Raw genomic sequence first — 19,016 nt, 5'->3', positions numbered from 1 at the left:
ATTAAGGGCTGTTCCAAATACCAGATTTTGGACATTGAAGCTTCAGTGAGAAATATTTGGTTAATCAAAGCTTCAACAGCTGTGGGCGGGGATTATTAAGAGACGAGGACTTCAGTAGATACACCTCAAATTGCTAAGCCCCGCCCTTTTGTGATGGTCCGACAAGCTATCAGAGTAGAGGGGTCTACAGTGTGTGTTTGAAGGATATATCCAGGATGTCAAACTGACTCAGCAGCAACAACAGGTTAAAAGACAAAGATAGTTAGAAGCTAAAGCCGAACTATAGGCTACAGATCACAGTGTGAAAGTGAACCACCACATCACTGCTGATCGCCACACAAGACAATGAATATAAAGGGAGACTTTGCTGATATTGAACCAGCTGTGTGACATCACTGTGCAGATGAACGGTATCCGTCTGGTGATGACACACAGACCTGGTTGAATATCAGCAAAGTTTCCCTGCTTCCCTTCACTGGTTCCTGTACAGCAGGGTCGGTCTTTGTTTCACTGTTATAATCATTAAAAAGCAAAAGCAGCATGTGTATACATTCAGTAGGCTATATCTTCAGTAGCTAGCTAGCTAACCCTACACTTTTCAGGGTTTGATTTTGGTTTTGGAACAGGGAAGAAACGTATATCTTTTTCCAACCTCTCCAGGTAACGAGTATCATTAATACACGACGTGCCCCAGGCACAACATTTAGCTCCAAATCCACAAAACCAGCCTGAAAATGAAGGACATCTGAAACGATTGCATTAGAGTCAATGGAGCACAGCTGTGTTGATGTCGGACCCTGGTCTGAGCCGGCCCGATGCTACGCTATGATTGCTATGGATTAATGAGCTTGTTATTTGTGTTTACTGCTGATTCTTTTAGTTTTTCTCCCCACTACAAAACACCTTAGTCCTCACAGAAACCATAACAGACAAAAAAGCAAAGGTAACTATATTTGGTTCACTGCTGACTGACAGATTCAGGATTTTTGTATGGATTATGAAACTGACTGACCTTTAACCTCCACAGCGAGGTCACATTTGGGGGTTGTTGTCAGGGTCCCAGCAGAGGTGGGTCGGGAAGTCCAGGCCTCTCTCCTGAGCATAGCGTATCCAGCGCTCCTCGTCCCCTCGGTGCGTCAGATACCTGCAGCCCATCCTCTGCTCGAACTCTCTGAGGTCACACCACAGCTGGAAGTCCTGCAGGAGGAAGAGGAGGAACAGGGTCGGAGGGGGCATGATGGAAATGTAGCTTCAGTTTGATTAAACCGAATCAGTTGGTTCCCACATTTTCTTTTTCGTCAAGGTGAATCTGAACTAACACTTCTACAAAAATACAAAAATTATTGTCAAAATATTGATTCTATAACAAAACCTGCAAGTTACACTCTAACAACAAATCATTTACTGCCTTAAAAGTGACAGCAGATGATTTATTTTCAAGGACAACAAAGCTGCATTAGTATTAACTGTGGTTAAAATATAACCAGCGATGACTGATGTCCAGTTTATTCGACAGATGAATAATTGCAATTTCCTCCCAACGTAAAATCAACACTTGGAAATTTTCAAAAACAGCACTTCTTCCAGGATGTTCCTTAATGTAACCAGATTGTATTAACCTGCAGGGGTCGCCTATATTATGAAAGGATTGGCTAGATATTCCTGAGCTGCACAACATGGCATGACACACTGGGATCCACTAAAGAGACCAAATGTCCACCCTCTGGACCTGCAGACTGAGCCCTCCAGACTTCAGTTGTACGTAGTGTGATGTATTTACTGTCATCACGTAAGGTATGGACAGCCCTCCATACTGTTTTATTCGTTGCCGTGGAAACGTTCAACTATTGATGTGGCCGAATATTATTTCATTCATTCACATTTTAATAGACCTAACTATCAATAACTATTTTACACATTCATACGTTTGTTTGTTTTTTGGCAGTTGAAAAACCCACAACATCATGTCCTTATTGCAATGAATTGTGGGTTATTAAATTGGTGAAGGAAGTCCGCTTGAGGCCCCTTGTGGACTAGATGAATTGTGGATTTGGAGCCCTCAGCACTCCGTCACATCTGTGCGGACATCTGGATTCAGCCTTATATGCAACCATAGTATCATGAAAACATGTTACATTCAGTGAAAATGACCTAAAATCTAAGAAGCTTCACACAGTATAGTCTAGACCTTTGTCTGTATATTTTTGAGCCAGTAATCTACTTATTACTTCACTACATTTGCCTTTTATACCTTCGTTACACTTAGTCTGCTCTAAATGTGAGGACAGAGTGTAGAGGGAAGGAGCGCAGGAGGAGACGCCAAGCTGCTTCTTTTGATACTGCTGCCATGGTGAAACCCAGGACAAGAGGCAGCTTCAAGCAACAATCCCTGGCTACACTTTATACACCAAAACCTGAAAGATCTAACAGTTACAGGATGTGGTGCTCACTGTGCCTCCTGACAAACACACTGCTCTCCCAGCCTCCGCAGACACACTGAAGTAAGGTGCACGTAGTGTAGGTGAAATTTAGCTCACTAAAATTAACTACTGGTTAGTTTTATGGTAATTGTACTTTTATTTAAAGTACAGACTTCCAGTACTTTACAGACACAATATTCCAATTATAACTGAACATCTGTGGGATGGAAACTGCTCATATCAGACTATGAACAAGTGTAATATTTATTCATGTCTCACCTGCAGCCAGGGGTGTCCCAGAGTTTTGCCCACGCTGAACCTGCGTCTGATCGACACCTGCAGCAGGTTATTGATGAGACTCACGGCTGCAGAGGAAAAGAGACAGACAGGATTCTCTCAAACTGTCTTAAAAGTTGTCCACTGGTGCCACCCAGTGGGCAACAGGAGAAAATACAGGTCCACTGTTTGAGTAATGCTGGAATAAAATGATTTTTTGGTGACTTTAAAGACACTTAGAGGGGAAATTGAATCAAAATAAATGTTCAGAGGTTAAAAAATGTCAAATGTTAAAATGTGGAAAGCAGAGAGAGCTTACATGAGGTACGAACAGTGAACGTTTAGTCATTTATTTGATTTATATTTTGTATTTCTGTATCACAGTAACAGTTTCCAGCAGGTCACATCTTTAGCTGTCCTTGGTGATGCATTCAAGGACACTCTGACATCTGAACTCTGACAAATACGCTTCGAGTTCATGAGCTGTGCTGTCAGAAAATCAAACCTAACTTATTTCTCGCAGTAACTAAGTTGTAAGTTGACTCTCATGTCCGCGTCCTCAAAAGCATCGACAGGAAACGTTCTCATAAAAAGAAAAAATAACTCTTCCCTACCCTCTAGTGAGATGGAGGCCCACGGTTGTCGGGGGTACATGAAGGCAGCGTTGGTGATCTGCTGCTTGATGTCTTCGTCCTCGTTGAAGGGGAACGTGCCGCTCAGGCTCACGTACATGATGACGCCCACGGACCACATGTCCAGGGAGCGGTTGTAGCCGCTGCTGCTGATCACCTCGGGCGCCAGGTAGGCCGGCGTGCCCACCACAGAGCGGCGGAAAGACTTCTCGCCGATGATGCGGGCGAAGCCAAAGTCGCACAGCTTCACCTTTGACACAGAGAGGGTTTAAGGTCACGTTAAGACATCATGTCCTGAAACACGTTGTATATAACACCCACCCACCTGAGGGAAGGGGTCGGCAGAGGCCAGCAGGACGTTCTCAGGTTTCAGGTCACAGTGAGCGATGTGTTTGAAGTGCAGATAGCGCAGAGCCTCCAGGATCTGCAGCACACACACAGGGAAAAAACATGAGACTGTGAGTCATCGTTTAATATACATAATGTTTATGCTTTATCTCTGCAGGAGGTCACAAACACATTCCCAGTTTTACGCTGAGGGACGGTCGACGGTCTGGAGTAAAACGACTTGTTGTCTACTAGTGTAGGCTTTTTATTTGTTTTTGGTGTTACTGTGCTCGAGCTTATTGTAACACTGTATTTCCAACGCTCTTCTGTCACTGAGCAGAAGATCAGCTCCACTAAAGAGTGATATCCCCTCTCAGGTGGTTTAATTTGAATACAGAAGTCAGGAAAAAACATCACTAGACGTATTTCTTTCATGTTCTTTTCATCGTAACCGTCTCATGACCCTTTGTAAGTTCCTGGCCTCGAGGTTGTGAACTGCTGTTCTAAAAGAGAACATAAATCTAGCATCAGTTTAACGATGGAAAGTGGTCCGACCTGCATGACCAGGAAGCGGGTGTTGCGTTCAGGGAGTCGGCCTCTCTCGCTGGACAGAATCATCTCCAGCATGTCTCCATGGAGCTTCTCCATGACGACAAACACGTGCTCCACTGTCTCGAACATGCCCTCCAACAGAACCACGCCGAGGTGGGACAGATTCTGGACCACACACACACACACACACACATTAGAAGCTACAGAAGATAATCTCACAATGAAGACAGAGCTGAAACTTGTATCAGTACCTGCAGGATGGCCACCTCATTCCTCAGCTGTCTCTCCTGTTTGGTGGGAAAGCGCGTCTTGTCGATGACTTTGATGGCGACTGGCCGACCCGACTTCCTGTGAGTACCTGAGGAATGACAACAAGTCACTTCTATCAACTCTTTGTCTTCATTTTATACTCATTTAAACTCACAAGATAATCTAACAACGTGGTTAAAAGCAGCTCACCTCTGTACACCACTCCAAACTGTCCTGAGCCCAGCACCTCGTCTGTGAAGATCTGATACACCGAGCTGATGTCCTGAGACACACACACACACATTAACACTGTACAACACACTGATGTATGAAGTATTAAATATAAATTCAGAGGTAGACAGGTTGATGCTCACCACGCCGTCTCTGCATGAATCTCCCTCTGTAATCACAACGTTCACACACAAACAATCGTTTTAATGAACACTTATTGTCCGACAAAATGTTCAGAAATATTCTCTGATTCATGTTCGGAGGTTGTGACGACTCAGCATTTTAGTTTCATAACGCTGATAATTCTCACTCATTACGTTATTAAAAACAAATGTAAATTCATCAGGATTCATTTTGCGACGCCCACGTTAAGTTTGTGTAACAAGTTATTAATGGAACAAAAACAGCTCGTCACACTCGCTTACATAAAACCTAAAAAGCTTTGTTGTCTCATTAATATCTAATAACGTCAGAGGGTTTGTTGTTTCCGACTCACCCTGGTTCTCATCGCCGTGTCCCGCGCTGCTCTGCACCGGCATCAGAGCCTGACGGATGGCGCTCTCCCAGGCCGGCCCGTCCTCTCTGGCCGCCACGCAGTACACCAGCGAGGCAGTCACTACCTCCAAGGTGTGGGCGCTGTTGCCTGGCAACGAGGGCACGGTGAGCTGGGCGGGGCTTCGGACCTGCAGCACCTCAGACAGAGTGATCTCCTGCAGGACGGACGTTAAATAGTGATGTCATTTATTGTTCACATGTGGTCTCTGTAAACATGATGTTAGTTTATAAACAAATAAATAATAAACATAATATTTTTTTTCTTGCCCTTTTTTCGATCATATCAGATTCAAACTCTACTGAAACATAATTCCTCCAGTACGCTGCTCACAGTAAGACTGCTGTTGTTATTTCTGGCTAACCTGCTGCTAACTTGCTCTATGTCCTTTCCTGTTGCCAGGCAGCCAACTCTGCAGAGGTATTTATGAAACATCTATGTTATTAACAGCATGGTTAACTCTGTCACATGACCTGTGTGTTAGTGTACATGACCACACATGATGACTGTTGTGTTTTATGTATGTTTACTTTCTATTGCTGCTCTGCATGTCTGAATGTGATGCTAATCTGTGTGCTGGTGCTAACATGCTGTTTGCTGCTTTGCATGGCTTCTCTTCTACCTGGACAGTTTCTAATTGCTCAAGTTAAGCTGTCTTTATGCTGTCTTTGTCCTGTGAATTTGATCCTTTTATTGGTTTCAAATTATCTTGCCAAAGGGCTGCAGTTGAAAATCAGTGTTTGGTCATAAACTCTACCTTGTAGTACTTGGTGCTGCTCTCGTTCTGGTACAGAGTGATGCTCCTCCAGTCCAGGATCCAGTAATGACGCTTCCTCTGGGAAAACAAACGACACAAATAATTCATGAATTGCGGTATGTACGTAGGGCGCTAATGGCTCTGAACAAGTTCATCCCAAAGACACGTTAATAAGATGTCTACAGGTATCAGACACTTATATTTAATGCATTTTAAGACCTTTTCAAGATACATTTTTACCAAATTTAACCCTTTGAAACCTGAGCAAAGCTGCCTTAATTTCTTTTAAAGACGTGGGAAGACGGCAATGAAATTAGTAGAATAATTATTTTAAAAAAAAAAGAAGAAATTAGTAAAAAGAAAAAAGAAAAACAGGAAAATTTGCTAAAAAAGAAGAAATTTTTTAAAATTTATTTTAAAATAGATTTTTTTTTTTTTAAAAAAAAAAAAAAGAAAGAAAAAAAGAAAAAAGTTAAAAACAAAAAATGTCCTGGAAAGAGTGCCTCAAAATTGTAATAATTCCATAACACAATTATAAGTGCAACAACAACAACAACAACAATACAGTTTTTCCTAGCTTTTTTCTTTTTCCCTATTTTTTAAAAGTAATTTTTATTCATAATTTTTTAGTAATGATAATTTTCTCAATTCATTATTTTTTTGCAAGTTGCTCATTGCCTTTTTTCCCCATGTTTTGACAGAAATTGCACCCAGTAGCTCAGGGTTCAAAGGTTTAATTACCTGCAAAAGGCGTCGAAAGCAGCACAAGAAAAGTGATGCCACTCCAGGTTTTAAAGGGTTAAGACAAATCATTGTTTTCTTATTCACACAGCGCAGGTAGGTATGAAGGTAAGCAGTAAATATATATATGTATATGTGGTCTGGTGCAGACGTAGGCTTTACATAGGAATATGGTTATCACATGACATGAAATTAAATAACACAGAAGGTCTCACAGCACGACATGGGCAAGTGTTACACCTCTGATATCTTACCCACATGACACGGATGATAACCAAATTAAAAGCCAGAGAAAAAGTCGACTGCCCAAATGTTAAGTAAATAAGTGTAGTCTGTGTTTGTGTGTCTCACCAGTGTGTCAGTGTTGGTGTGATGCAGCAGCCATCCCTCTCTCAGGACTCCACCTGCTCTCCTCTTGGAATGATGCACCGACTGGACGAGCCTCATCAGAGGGATGTAGCTGCTGAAACACGGACTGAAGGACGGATGGAGGACAGAAGACATGAAACAGAAGAGAAACAGGCTGATTTAGGGACCAAACTAAAGTCACTTTTCTCTGAACTGATAGAACCGTTTTGTCCTGCAGTATCTTCTAAATGCCTCTAGGTGGCAGTGCGGCTCAAAGCTCACTGACTACACAGAGTTTGTGATGCTGATGAATTCAATGATGATAAAGAACAGATGAGTGTTTTAGTTTAGTGTGTAGGAGTAAAATTCAAACGGCTGACATCATCAGGACATTGTCTTGTGCCAACAGAGTCACCTTAGAGATGGGATGACATCATCGGAATAATTAACAGCCCTCTGACCTCATCGGCTCTCGCTGTGGCGCTTCTTCCTTTGTCTCGGCTGTCCAGTCTCCATCAGTGGACATCTCATCATCTGAGATCTCTAGTGTTGTTGCGCTGGTGCAGTCTGAATCATTATCCTCTGGGTCTGCTGGGCTACCATGACCCACTGCTGAGGTTTCTGGGAAAGTGACATCATGGGCAAAAGACATGAGGGCTGCGAGTAATGATTATATCCCAACATAACGTTTAAGTGAGCTGATTAACTTTCTAAAGGACAAATAAGAGGGAAAAATGCCGAAGTGAGGTGTTTGACCAACAATCCAAAACCTGAATTAAAAAAAAAAAAGAGAGAGCAAATCTACACATACAAGAAATTTAAACAAGCAAAATAAATCACTTAAAAACTATTGATTAATCTATTAAATTAAATTGAATTAAAATAAATTAAAAATCAAAATAAAATAAATGGTAAATTAAATTTAATTTATTCATTCATTCAATTTGAATTTAATTTAATAATTGATTAGGGGTTTTTTGTCCAGTAGAAACCAAAGTAGATAAAATCCAAAAAATACGATAAAAGAATAATAATTTAAATGACAACAACAAATACCATCACTTAAAACTGGGGTAGGCAGTTTAATTTTGCTGCCATTGGGCAAAAAAAATTCCATAACAGACTTTGAGCATATTGTAATTCAGGTGGACTGAAAGAAAACTAGACTTCTGCACCTCCCCTTGGCTCTGGTTTCAGGCTTTAGAAAATCTAAGTCATAACAACAGGAGACTTTGGCCAATCACAGGTCATTTTAAAGAGAGTACATTCCTATTGGCTGTTCTACAAATGCAGATGTGTGTGCATGTCCTTTCGGGTAAACCCTGATTTAATGGCGGATAATTCTGCAGAGAAAGTTGCTATCCAAGTGTTAGCAACAACTGCCTACACTACAGAGCAACCCAAAAAAGGAAGACGGACGTATCAAACGGGAAGTCTAAAAGAGAGTCGGTGCATAAACAATATAAAACATATATCAATATCAGCAAAGCATTTCAGAAATGGAGACAAAATGTTGCTAATAGTTAGCTTTCTGCTAACTGAAGCCAAAGGCTCACGGCTGCAGCTTAAAGTTAATGTTTATGTAGCGAACGTTAGCGAGAGCCTTAATTAACAGTGTGTCATCCGCCTTAATCCCCCTCTGCTACAGACCACCTCACCGGGAGGAGAGTGGGCAGTAGCTCTAGAGACAGACCCCCAAGTCAGCAGCCACAGCAACCTAAATCCAGGCAGTGCAAACCTCAGCCCATGGGGACCAGACAGCCCCGACTCCCCTTTGGATCAGCAAACTTTCTGTTGCTGCCATTACACAGATTTGACCACCAGCCCGCTGACACACCCTGTGCTGGTGGGGGGGGGGGGGGGTTGCACTGGCAGAATTCAAGCCACCATAGCAACAGACCATAACTCACTCTATAGAGCTGCTGCCTGCTCTCCTCACGGGGAAGCAGTCCACAGACGCGGGGAGTGAGGCGGAGAGCCCGTGGGGTGGCTAGCTCGCTCATTTCTGTCTCATTTGTGTTGTGATGAACAGAGCGGGACAATGAGAGGCTGAGTGAAAGAGATGCGTGCAACTCTACAATGAAATAAGAGTAAATAAATCCATGTATGGGAAACACTGGTTACTGTGTGAAGTGCATGCCTATGTCCGTGGTCTCCTGGTGGGAGGGGCTTAGGACTGAGAGGGGATAGCTGCAGGTGTATTTTTTTGACCTTCAACAAATTTCTGCCTACCCCTGCTTAAAGAAAAAAGACGTAAAATAAAAGTGAGTTTTTTTTAAGAAGAGATTAAAAAGAGAGAATGCTGAGTTTGCCATTTTCGTCTTTGCTGCTGTAGATTGCGTTTTGTGATCTTATTTTGTGAACATGTTTTGTTAGTTTACAGTCATATGAGTGACTAACATGCTCACAATGGCATCATGCTGATGTTTAGCAGGTATAATGTTTGTCATGTTAAATCCAACCCTGAATCATCATCACTGCTGGGACCAACATGATGTTTCTGGGAATCTAAAACGAGTCCCGAATCCATCAAAATTCATCTTGAGATGGAGGGTGAATCAGCTTTGAGTCATCGCAGGGTTATGAGAACATCAGAGCGGGGGCCTTTTCAAAGGAGCCATCATCTAAGAGGAGTTAAAAGCTCAGAGTATGAAACAGAAAGCAGACCTGCAGGGACTGAGTGCTCACCTTCACCGTTGATGCCTTTCCTCTCTCCTGGACAGTCTCTGGGGACCAGCAGCTCACAGCGCCGGTGGCAGTTAAACCTGCAGTCTGAAAAATGATCAGAGAGGAGAGGTGGCAGGTTAAAAACTGAGAGAAAGGAGGATAAGTGCATGAGAAAAATACAAAATAATAGTGTTAATAAAGTGTGATTCAAATTTAGTTTTTACGTCAGACTGAGCTCTGAAACAAACCCAGACATTTAGAGGAAATTAGCACAGACACAGTTCAATCTTTTTAAACAAGTGTGTGGGATACACAAGCTCCTGCTTACACAACAAACACACACTGGTCTTTTTGGACCCGGTTTATATTTCTGAACCTCTAATCCTCAAACGGCTCATCAGAGCCGAGGTGCTGCTGGAACAGAGCATCTAAAAATGGCCACAGCGGAGGAACATGCTTTAATATATTACGTGAGTCATCGCTGCAAAAAAGAAAAGAAGGCTACAAAAACGAAAGAAAGTTTTTTTTAATTTATTTAACCTTAAAGATACTCCATGCAGGATTTAAAATTAAAAAAAAATTACAACTCATGTAGAAGTAATCCCTCTCAAATATTACCTGTGACCTACAAGAAGGGCGTGTCGCTGTATTTAGCTGCCAAGACTCCGCCCTCTGCCTGTATTTTTTTATTTTCTACATTAGGACATTTATGGGCGTGTACCCCCACAGCGCTCAGGTGAGGTCAGGGCTTTCAGAAAAGGTAGCGACCAGGTACCAGACTGCAAGCAGCAGGCTTTAAAGAGACAGCACCGAAAAACGCAAATATAGCAAGACGAAACACCAAACAAGAGTGAATCTAACGTGGGTTTTACTTTTGCTAGCGAGCATGTTTAAAAACATAAATTGACAACCTTGCATAGTATACCTTTAACCAGGGGAGGCTCCACTGAGAATAAACATCTCATAACTCATCTATTTTTTAAGGGAGTTTTTCGAAGAATATTTTTGGGTGAAAGTTCTTTCTTGGTGTGAAAATAGTTGTTCGACAAAAAACAAAACAAAAGTTAAAGTCAAGGGCCAACCTCTTTCTTAGCTTTTCTACATGCTCGATTGTGATTTAAATTAAAGGTAATCACTGTTTCAAACTCCATCCACTGAAGAAGACCGTGACGTGGTTGAAAGCTCCAGAAAAAGCTAGAAGAGGACCTTAAGATTTATTAATTTTTGTCGATAAATAAAAATATTCTTTGTGTTGCTGATGCAGCAGTTCATTTGTTTACCCAGGAAACCGCTTCTTCGTGGGTTGTTGCTAATTTAGCTCTATTTTTCATCAAAGCGTGATATAATAATGCAATAAATGTCAGACCAATATTAGATTTTGAGGTCTATATCGAAATGTGAGAGTTAAAAATAAATAGTCTGTCATTTTGGGAAATGCGTTTATTTGCTTTTTTTTTTTTTTTGGCAAGAATGAGATGAGAGGATGTTCCTGCAACGAGCCAAGAAACAGTCCAACTACAACTTGTTGTTTTTACAGTGGGATTTCAAAAACATGAGACATATTGTGTCATTAGGTGCTGCCAAAAATATCAGTTGATTGATACATAGATTCTTATTCTTTATGCCAATTCCAACACAGTGGAAGACCCCACCACTGTGTCAATGGGAATGTGAGCTGCTGTCCCTGTCCTGCTGTGGATCACTGCTTCCCATGTTCGGGAGGAGTGACAATCAGGCCGTCTTGTCAGGGCGGGATGTGATAGAATGATAGAAAAAGACTGAATATTTGAAACAGTTCCTGCTCGTTTTCCTCTGTATTGATTCTACTTTGTCACTCTCTCTTCTCCTCGACAGCGAGTTGACACACACATCACAGCCGTGCCTCCATAGCTCCGCCCCCTCTCAGTCATTCACAGTGCTGTCATCTCGTCACTTGTCTCATTTACTTCAATTGCTTACGGGCTTTTCCAGCACTGTTTTGTTCTGTACTTGCGCTTTATTGCAGTTTGAATGTGTGACAATCTCAAGAGGCTTAAAAATGTGCCGCAAGAAGAAAATTGTTTTCATTAAAGTAAAAAAGGCTAATTATTGTTAACGTTTACTTCAGTCCTAACCAAGAAGAGAGAAGTTGGCGTCGTCATATTATAGCAATGTTACATTTATCTTTTAATAAAAAATGGAAATGTAATGCCCTGAATGTCATTTTTTCCACGTAGTATCAAATATAGATATTTTTCAAGGTATTGTGTTAAAGTTAAACACTCGCTGGTAGGTGGATTGTTTCGATTTTGGATAGAGCCAAGCTAACACTTTCCCCTCCTTCCAGTCTTTATAATAAGCTAAGCTAACCAGCTGCTGGTGCTAGCTGCATATTAGCATACAGACACACAGAGAGGTATCACAGTGTAATTCCCATAGTATTCAACTATTTTTTTAAATAATCTGTTCACATTTGCTGAGCAGGAACATCGCTGCTGTGGTGTAACTACAACAGGCTTCATCAATTCTGGACATACAACCCACTTGATGTAGTGTCTAATCCTACTCCAAAGAATGTCTATGAAACTTGTTCTCATTCATGCAGGTCACGACTAAATGAATGACCCACTGAAATGAAACTTAGATTTAAAGACCTTTTGCCGCTCATCTAAGAGGCCTTTTTAGTCGTAGTGTAAAAAAATAACTAGCTAACAATAGTGTGAAGCCTGAAGCATTAGAGCATACATTTCTGTTTTAGTTGTTGAAACTCAAACACCATTGAACCAGAGCAGAATTAAACCCCCCAGCTGTCTCACCTGAGCACTGCAGCCCCTGTCTGAAGAGCCCTTTGAGCAGCCGGTGGCAGTACTGGCAGACGGTGGGTTTGGTGTAGCTGTGGATGTGGAAGGTGTGAGGGACCTGAGCCGTGCTGGTGTCGCCGTACCCAATTGCCAGCCAGACTGGGGGCTCAGTCCAAGACGGAGGCCTGGAGGAAGGCTTGGACATGCTGATCTGGTGAGGGAAAGACAGTGAGAGTCATAAGTCATGTGTAAATATGTGATCAGAGATTCATTTGTTGGATGGTAAGCCCTTAAAAAACTGTTTCCAGTCACTCAGTGCAGACGAGAATATAACCTAGAGGTCTTTTTATTGAGCAGTTGACTGAAATATTGCGGTTACGTCCTTACCTCTTCCAGACTGCCTCCTGCCTGATTGGACAGAGAGTGTGTACGTGGTCGTCGAGGAGGAAACAACGAGAGGCTGGTGCTGACCTGACGCCGCGCTCGACTGCAGTTATTGGGCAACAGGAAAGCACAACGTTTATGAAAGTCTAATCCACACCCTGAAGACAGAAGAGACAAACTAGAGTCACATCCACGACACTGCAAATGTCACACAGGATGCTGGCAAACAAAACATTATCTCACACTTCAAACACATGTAACAGCTGGATGATGACACTACTGAGCGGCTTTACCGTCACACTTTAATCCCTGTCGAACGAGGCCCCACAGCATTTCTCCGCAGTGGTGGCAGAAGGTGGGAGTCCGGTATGACTGTACCACCAGGGTGTGGGGACGGATCCTCATCTCAGTCACTGACGCTGATCCTGAGTCAGATTCAAATAAAGACACGGTATACAGTCAGTGCTACTGAGAAATATCATGTGTTATAGCTAGGACGAAATCCTTCCCTGAATATTTCTGACAGTATTTGATACCAGTGCGTGCAACAGGTGAACACTGTATTTCAAATGTTTTCACCACTTAACATTACACAACAACTTATCAAGGCAGCAGCAGACCAGCAACTCTCTGTTCTGCTAAGTAAAATTACTGTTTGTCAGTGGAGTCTGGCGGCTTTGAGATAACAGCTTCAGTTCCCCGCTGTAAAGAGTGTGAAATTATTCTAAATATCGCGTACACTTGAGCTGAACTGAAGTTTTTAAGTGGGCTCTTTTGTAGGTGGCAAAAAATGAACCAACTGAGGCAGCGTTTGCTCAGCCCTGCCTCATTTTCTTTCATTTTCTCCACTTTTGTGAGAAAAATCAAACATATATTAATGTCAGTATTTAGGTGACACATTCACATCGTGTCAAAATATGTGCAGATACTAATATACAGTGAACAACCTATTCCTTGCTATTTCATTTTTACAAAATGGCAGTGCAAGATGTGAAATGTACTTGAGCTGTAAAAAAAGTGCCTTGATTTCAAATAAAGCTTGTTGCTTTTCCTGTGGTCTTTATGGGATTCTGTTGTGCAGTATATTTATATTCCATGGCCAAGAACTCAGTGAGAATCTTGCGTAAGGAGGGTAACCTGTCAGAGAAAGCTTCATGGAAGGATTTAGTGGTTTTGTGATGCTTGCTGGCGTAGATAAAATACTGACTCTGTACCTTGCGGATAACCTGACAGCCTGTGTGTATCTGAGCAGTGTGAAATGCTCAACAAGGTGCAGCGAGGGAGCAAAGCAATCCAAAAAATACTGAAAACAAATATTTATGTAATCAGAGACATGACACTGTCTTCTTCAAGTGTTCATGATGAGTTTCCCTCCAAAATGAGACTTGTATTCCTCCTAAATAGCGCTGAGAGCTGCTGGTACAAAACGATGCCTTTTAGAGTTGAGATAATTAGCCTGATAAAGTTTCCCCCACACTCATAGCTGTTGACTGACCTGCTATGATGACCTCGATGAGGTCTCCATCCAGCAGCTCGTCGTGGTCTGTCAGGCGGTGCAGCAGCTGCTCTGAGGCGAACTGATGTCTGAACAGCAGAATCTTCTCCCCTGCACCCACCACGGTGCAGTTTGGAGCCTGAACACACACACACAGAGCCACAGGTTGAGTCCTCGTCCAAGAAACTAGATATATTTACTGCCTTTTTAAGTGCTGCAAGAATGCTTTTACTGGGGTGAGACTAATCCACAAATATGTGAAAAAAGAAAATAGCTATCAGGATTGTAAATTAACTTTGTTGTCCATCTGCCACTGTAGCTGGTGGATTCCAAAATCTATGAGACGCTCAACAGATTAGCATTGTTTTTTTGGCAGGTGAGTGAAGTAAATCAAGCAGTCATCTGCATACTTTAGCAGCATTTGGCCGGTTGCTGCTGCCAACTTCCAACCCTGATAGCTCTTTCATCCACCTTTTTAACCAAATTTCACATCTCAAACACAAATAAAAACACTTGCATAATACTGAGTAACAGTTTTCTAAAGTTAACATTTCCAGGCCAGCTTTGTTAAATAAACAGTCAGAAAAATACTCAGCCAAATCTTGGGAATCGAAACAAAAATTATGTGATTGTCGTTTTGAATCCTGGCTGCAAAAATCTTGGAAACCTGGTGCTTCAAATGTCTATGTCTGAGGACTAAAACACAAAGGTGTCAATTTGTACCTGCTGAGTATGTAGTGTTTAAGTGCTCAGTTAGAAAGCGATGGATTCAGCACAGCCCCGAGAGGAGTTCAACATTTACAGGGACGAAAACAGAAAGAGACTTCTGCAAAGGTCAACTCTGTAAACAATCTTTTTACCATCACAATGCATGACCTAGTTGCGCTGTAAAAAGAAATCAGCCGTATGTGCTCGGTAGATAGGAGATCAAAGATGATACAAAACCGCGCCGCAACATGCAGCACGGCTTGGAAATGTATGTACCGCTTCACTTTTTGTCATGAGTTAGGTTTAGCAGTGACTGAAGGAGAAAGAGAATCAGTACTCGGCTCAAACAGCAACATAATTAGCTGGATCTGTGTTTTTCTGAATGGATGTCTGTGATTTCATAATTTCCAGATCCTTACAGCATTACTACAGGAGCAAGTGTTATCTACTTTTTTACTGTAATTTTAATAGTACACAATAAAACAAGGAAAAAGAAGAGAAATAAAATGCAATCTGGCAAAGCAAAGCAAGCTACAGCTCAGAATTTACATTAATCAAACAATTCCTAAGTAGTAGTATTTGTCCACTCCTCCTGTGACATGGTCATTTTTGGTGTTTTTTATGTTTTAACATGAACTAAAGACCCTTAAAAAAAGCAAAAGGCAAGAACTGGAGATACAGGGGTTTTCTCCCAGTGGAGACACATATATCAGGTATGTGACACGCTCATGCCGTCAGGTTTGTGTACACCAAAATGCACAAGTGAAACACACACACATTCTTCAGACCCCGCTGACCTGCTGCCTGGAAACTCGAGAAAAGATCAAAGTTGAAAGGAGCGCTAGTGTGGGCGAGGCAGACTGTGTGTGTGTGTGTGTGAGGCAGGAGGGGGAGAGGCTGTGGTCGGAAAGTTTGCTGTGCTCTTGTCGACCACAAGGTCTCTGTAGCTGAGGCAGTGTGAAGACCAGACCAGCTGACACCAAGGCCAACACACCTGCAATTCATGAACATCTATATTTAACCTCAACGACGGTGCAACAATGCATCAGTTCAATTTTACTCTCACAGTACGATCTGCTTCTTCATCACCTCACTCGCTTCCGCAAGTTTTTACAAATAGAACATGAGGTTTAGAAATAGGAGGGTGTCAAATGGAGGGTTTGAATATGTTGTATACACACATTTCATTAATAACCGACCAAATCCTGAGCCTGGTTGTGTCATACACTAAAAATAAAATACTAAACTGTTCCAGAGGAGGTTATAAAAGCTCACCTGCTTCAACAGTATAAAACGTCGGTTGAATCAGATGTGTAAGTAAATGGGATACACGTAAGCTAAAACCATACACATCCTTCAGACTCTGCATCAGTCCACCCAGACACCACACTTTACATAGTAACCTACACAATCCTCCTTCATACATAAGATGACCTTTCAAAATTCACTTCCTGACTGTTCTGAAGGGCTCAAAACATCAACTGAACATTTTCCAAGTGGGACTGTGTTAAGGGTTAGAGCAGGCTTTTGCTAACAGACGTGCATGTAAGCACTCAGCTCAGCGCCTGCTACAAACTGAGTGTCCAAGAACAACTCAATCATTTCTCAAAGCAAGATTTGACCTGCAGCTGCAGGTGTGGGATCTGAACCAACCACATTCTGTTCCTAAGTAAAACAGCATTTGAGTTTTAACCAGTACAGTGTTGCTTTAAAAATTTTAAATACCTCAGTAGAAAGAGTCTCATGCACAACTGAGTAGCGCACATGGGCAAGCAAGTGGGTTTGAACTCTGAAATGGACATATTTGGGGAGCACTGAGCATACAAGCGTACGACTGGAAGAATGAGACTTAGATTATACTGCACAAGTTGTGTGAGAGTTTTTATATAGTTTTGCTGCTGTTAAACATGGACCCACTTTACTTAAATTCACAAAGAATTTTCTTCATTTCAGTCAGGAACACTTCAGTCAAACAAAACTTTATTTGCATTTATTTCCATATGCATTATATTTGGTGGTATGGCTCTGTTCTGGGGCCTCTCTGCCTTTCCTTGGGCCTACACAGAGAGCCTCTTCCACACGCCTGCATGAAAAGCCAAAAGGCAGAGAGAGCACACCTGTCTACCCTTCCACACGCCTGCGTGGAAAGCCAAAAGGCAGAGAGAGCACACCTGTCTGCCCTTCCACACGCCAACATGGAAAGCCTAAGGCAGAGAGAGCACAATTGTCTGCCCCTCCATGTGCAAATGAGGAAAGCCTGAGGCAGAGAGGCAAACCTCCCTGCCCTTCCATGTGCCTACATGGAAAGCCTAAGCTGAAATATCCTGACTTTCAGTCTCTAGTGTGGATCAGGTCCCAAAAACGCAGGATCCTACAATTCCCATGATTGACTGATTGATTTTTATTTATGTCATGCACACTTACATGTGCCCAACCCTCATGGTTTACAAGACACCATTACAATGATGATGCAGTAACAATCAAAAGTACATGTTATTTAACTACTCGGTCCAGAAACAGAATACTCTTCCCTCTATCTCGGTCCTAGCAAAGAAATTCAGCCATAAAAAAGGTTCCCTTTCTGAAACAAAACTCAAATTCTCCATGATTGGCTATCATTTTCCTTTTTTGGTAGGTGGTGCCCAATGAGGTGATTTCAAATTATATTATTTAATATAATTAATAATTAATCATCATTTCTGATAGTCATTTTAATATGAGCGACTTTTCAACACTATGTAAACTTTCTGTGAAAAATTCTCAAAGTCCCACACCTAGATTAGGCCACTACACATCTGTTCACACAGGTTGAGTAGTGCTCCCTAAGACGACTAAACGTCATGAGTAAATTCAGTGAAATGCCCCTCTGCTTATGAACCGTCCTGATCTGCTGGGTAATACCCTCAACCTCATGCTTCAGGTGAGCAGCATGAAATGAGGCCACCAGGGTGAGGTTTGGATTACCTTGCGCTCTATGATCTCAGCAGCCAGCCTCTTGGCATGGCGATAGCTCAGGTTGCTGGCGGGGACTCGAACCACCTCCCTGAACAGGCCGAGCTGGAACTGGACCAGAGCCGGCGCTGTGTGACTGGTGGGGCTGTAGGGAGTCGCTGCGAACATGGAGAAAGATCCTGTGGAGGGAGGGGATTAGTTTGTGGATTATTACAGGAACAAAGGAAGGTGACAGATTTTATTTTGAGGGTTTTGGATAAAAATAGACAAAAGCAGCTGAGGTTTAGTGAATATTAAGTTGATATTCTTTTCCGAAACAACTCCTGATGTCTCAAAATTAAGCTCATTATAGGCTACTACACATTTTTTTAGATATTTGCTTTAAAGATGAACTTTCAGGAGTCAAAATTCTAGATTAAACTTTGTTTTAGTGTCACGGTCATTGTCTAAAACAGCTGTCTACCAGCTGCTGTACCTATTTTTATTAACAGAATCAACAGCAGTGACACATTTTAGATAGCTAATACCTTTTGTCTCTGAAAACTATTGTTAAACACTGATTAACAAAAGCATTATATTTACTTATACTTACATAAATACCCATTTTTATACTCTATCAATAACCTTAATATTAAACATTAATAGTCCCACTGACCGCCGCAGTGCTCACCATTAATGAGCAATAAAATAAAACATTCAAGACAGAACAACAGATCAATCTGAATAAAACACACAAGACACAACAGCAAACCAAATAAAAACCAGTATTAAAAATGAAAGATCACCAATCTGAATGTGAGCAACCTTACTTTCTAGTCCCGGTTCATTCAAGTTCCGATCTTTCACCTCAGTTGCAGGATTTTATCTCAATGATGCGACAGCTGATCTTTCATTGTGCTGCACATTCTCAACACGCACTCTGATTTCCTTGTGTGGGGCTCGGC

At 41.9% G+C, this 19,016-nt stretch overlaps 1 protein-coding gene across 1 annotated transcript; it reads right to left on the bottom strand.

Annotated features, from left to right (window-relative positions):
* Window positions 1–37: 37 nt before the first annotated feature.
* prkd4 (protein kinase D4) lies at window positions 38–19,005 on the bottom strand. The gene is made up of 19 exons (XM_050067009.1): window positions 18,882–19,005; window positions 18,085–18,251; window positions 14,413–14,551; window positions 13,211–13,342; window positions 12,921–13,075; window positions 12,549–12,744; window positions 9,775–9,858; window positions 7,548–7,707; window positions 7,090–7,213; window positions 5,998–6,075; window positions 5,184–5,397; window positions 4,831–4,856; window positions 4,667–4,739; window positions 4,459–4,565; window positions 4,211–4,372; window positions 3,654–3,752; window positions 3,311–3,578; window positions 2,700–2,785; window positions 38–1,197 (listed from the first exon to the last, which is right to left on the bottom strand). Exons 2-19 carry the CDS (start codon window positions 18,238–18,240, stop codon window positions 1,033–1,035), a joined length of 2,424 nt encoding a protein of 807 aa, XP_049922966.1. The 5' UTR covers window positions 18,241–18,251; window positions 18,882–19,005; the 3' UTR covers window positions 38–1,032.
* Between the last annotated feature and the right edge of the window lie 11 nt (window positions 19,006–19,016).

Source organism: Epinephelus moara, chromosome 17 (genome assembly GCF_006386435.1).
Source record: "Epinephelus moara isolate mb chromosome 17, YSFRI_EMoa_1.0, whole genome shotgun sequence".
In the NCBI taxonomy this organism is placed as follows: domain Eukaryota; kingdom Metazoa; phylum Chordata; class Actinopteri; order Perciformes; family Serranidae; genus Epinephelus; species Epinephelus moara.
This window is presented reverse-complemented; position numbering and strand designations above follow the sequence as displayed.

Excerpts from the sequence above, each read along its gene's own strand:
- prkd4 (XM_050067009.1), bottom strand. The coding sequence starts at position 18,240 with ATGTTCGCAGCGACTCCCTACAGCCCCACCAGTCACACAGCGCCGGCT. Across the intron at positions 3,753-4,210 it reads CCCGCTTCCTGGTCATGCAG|ATCCTGGAGGCTCTGCGCTA; the intron begins GTCGGACCACTT and ends TGTGTGCTGCAG. Across the intron at positions 2,786-3,310 it reads GGCCTCCATCTCACTAGAGG|CCGTGAGTCTCATCAATAAC; the intron begins GTAGGGAAGAGT and ends TTTCCTCTGCAG.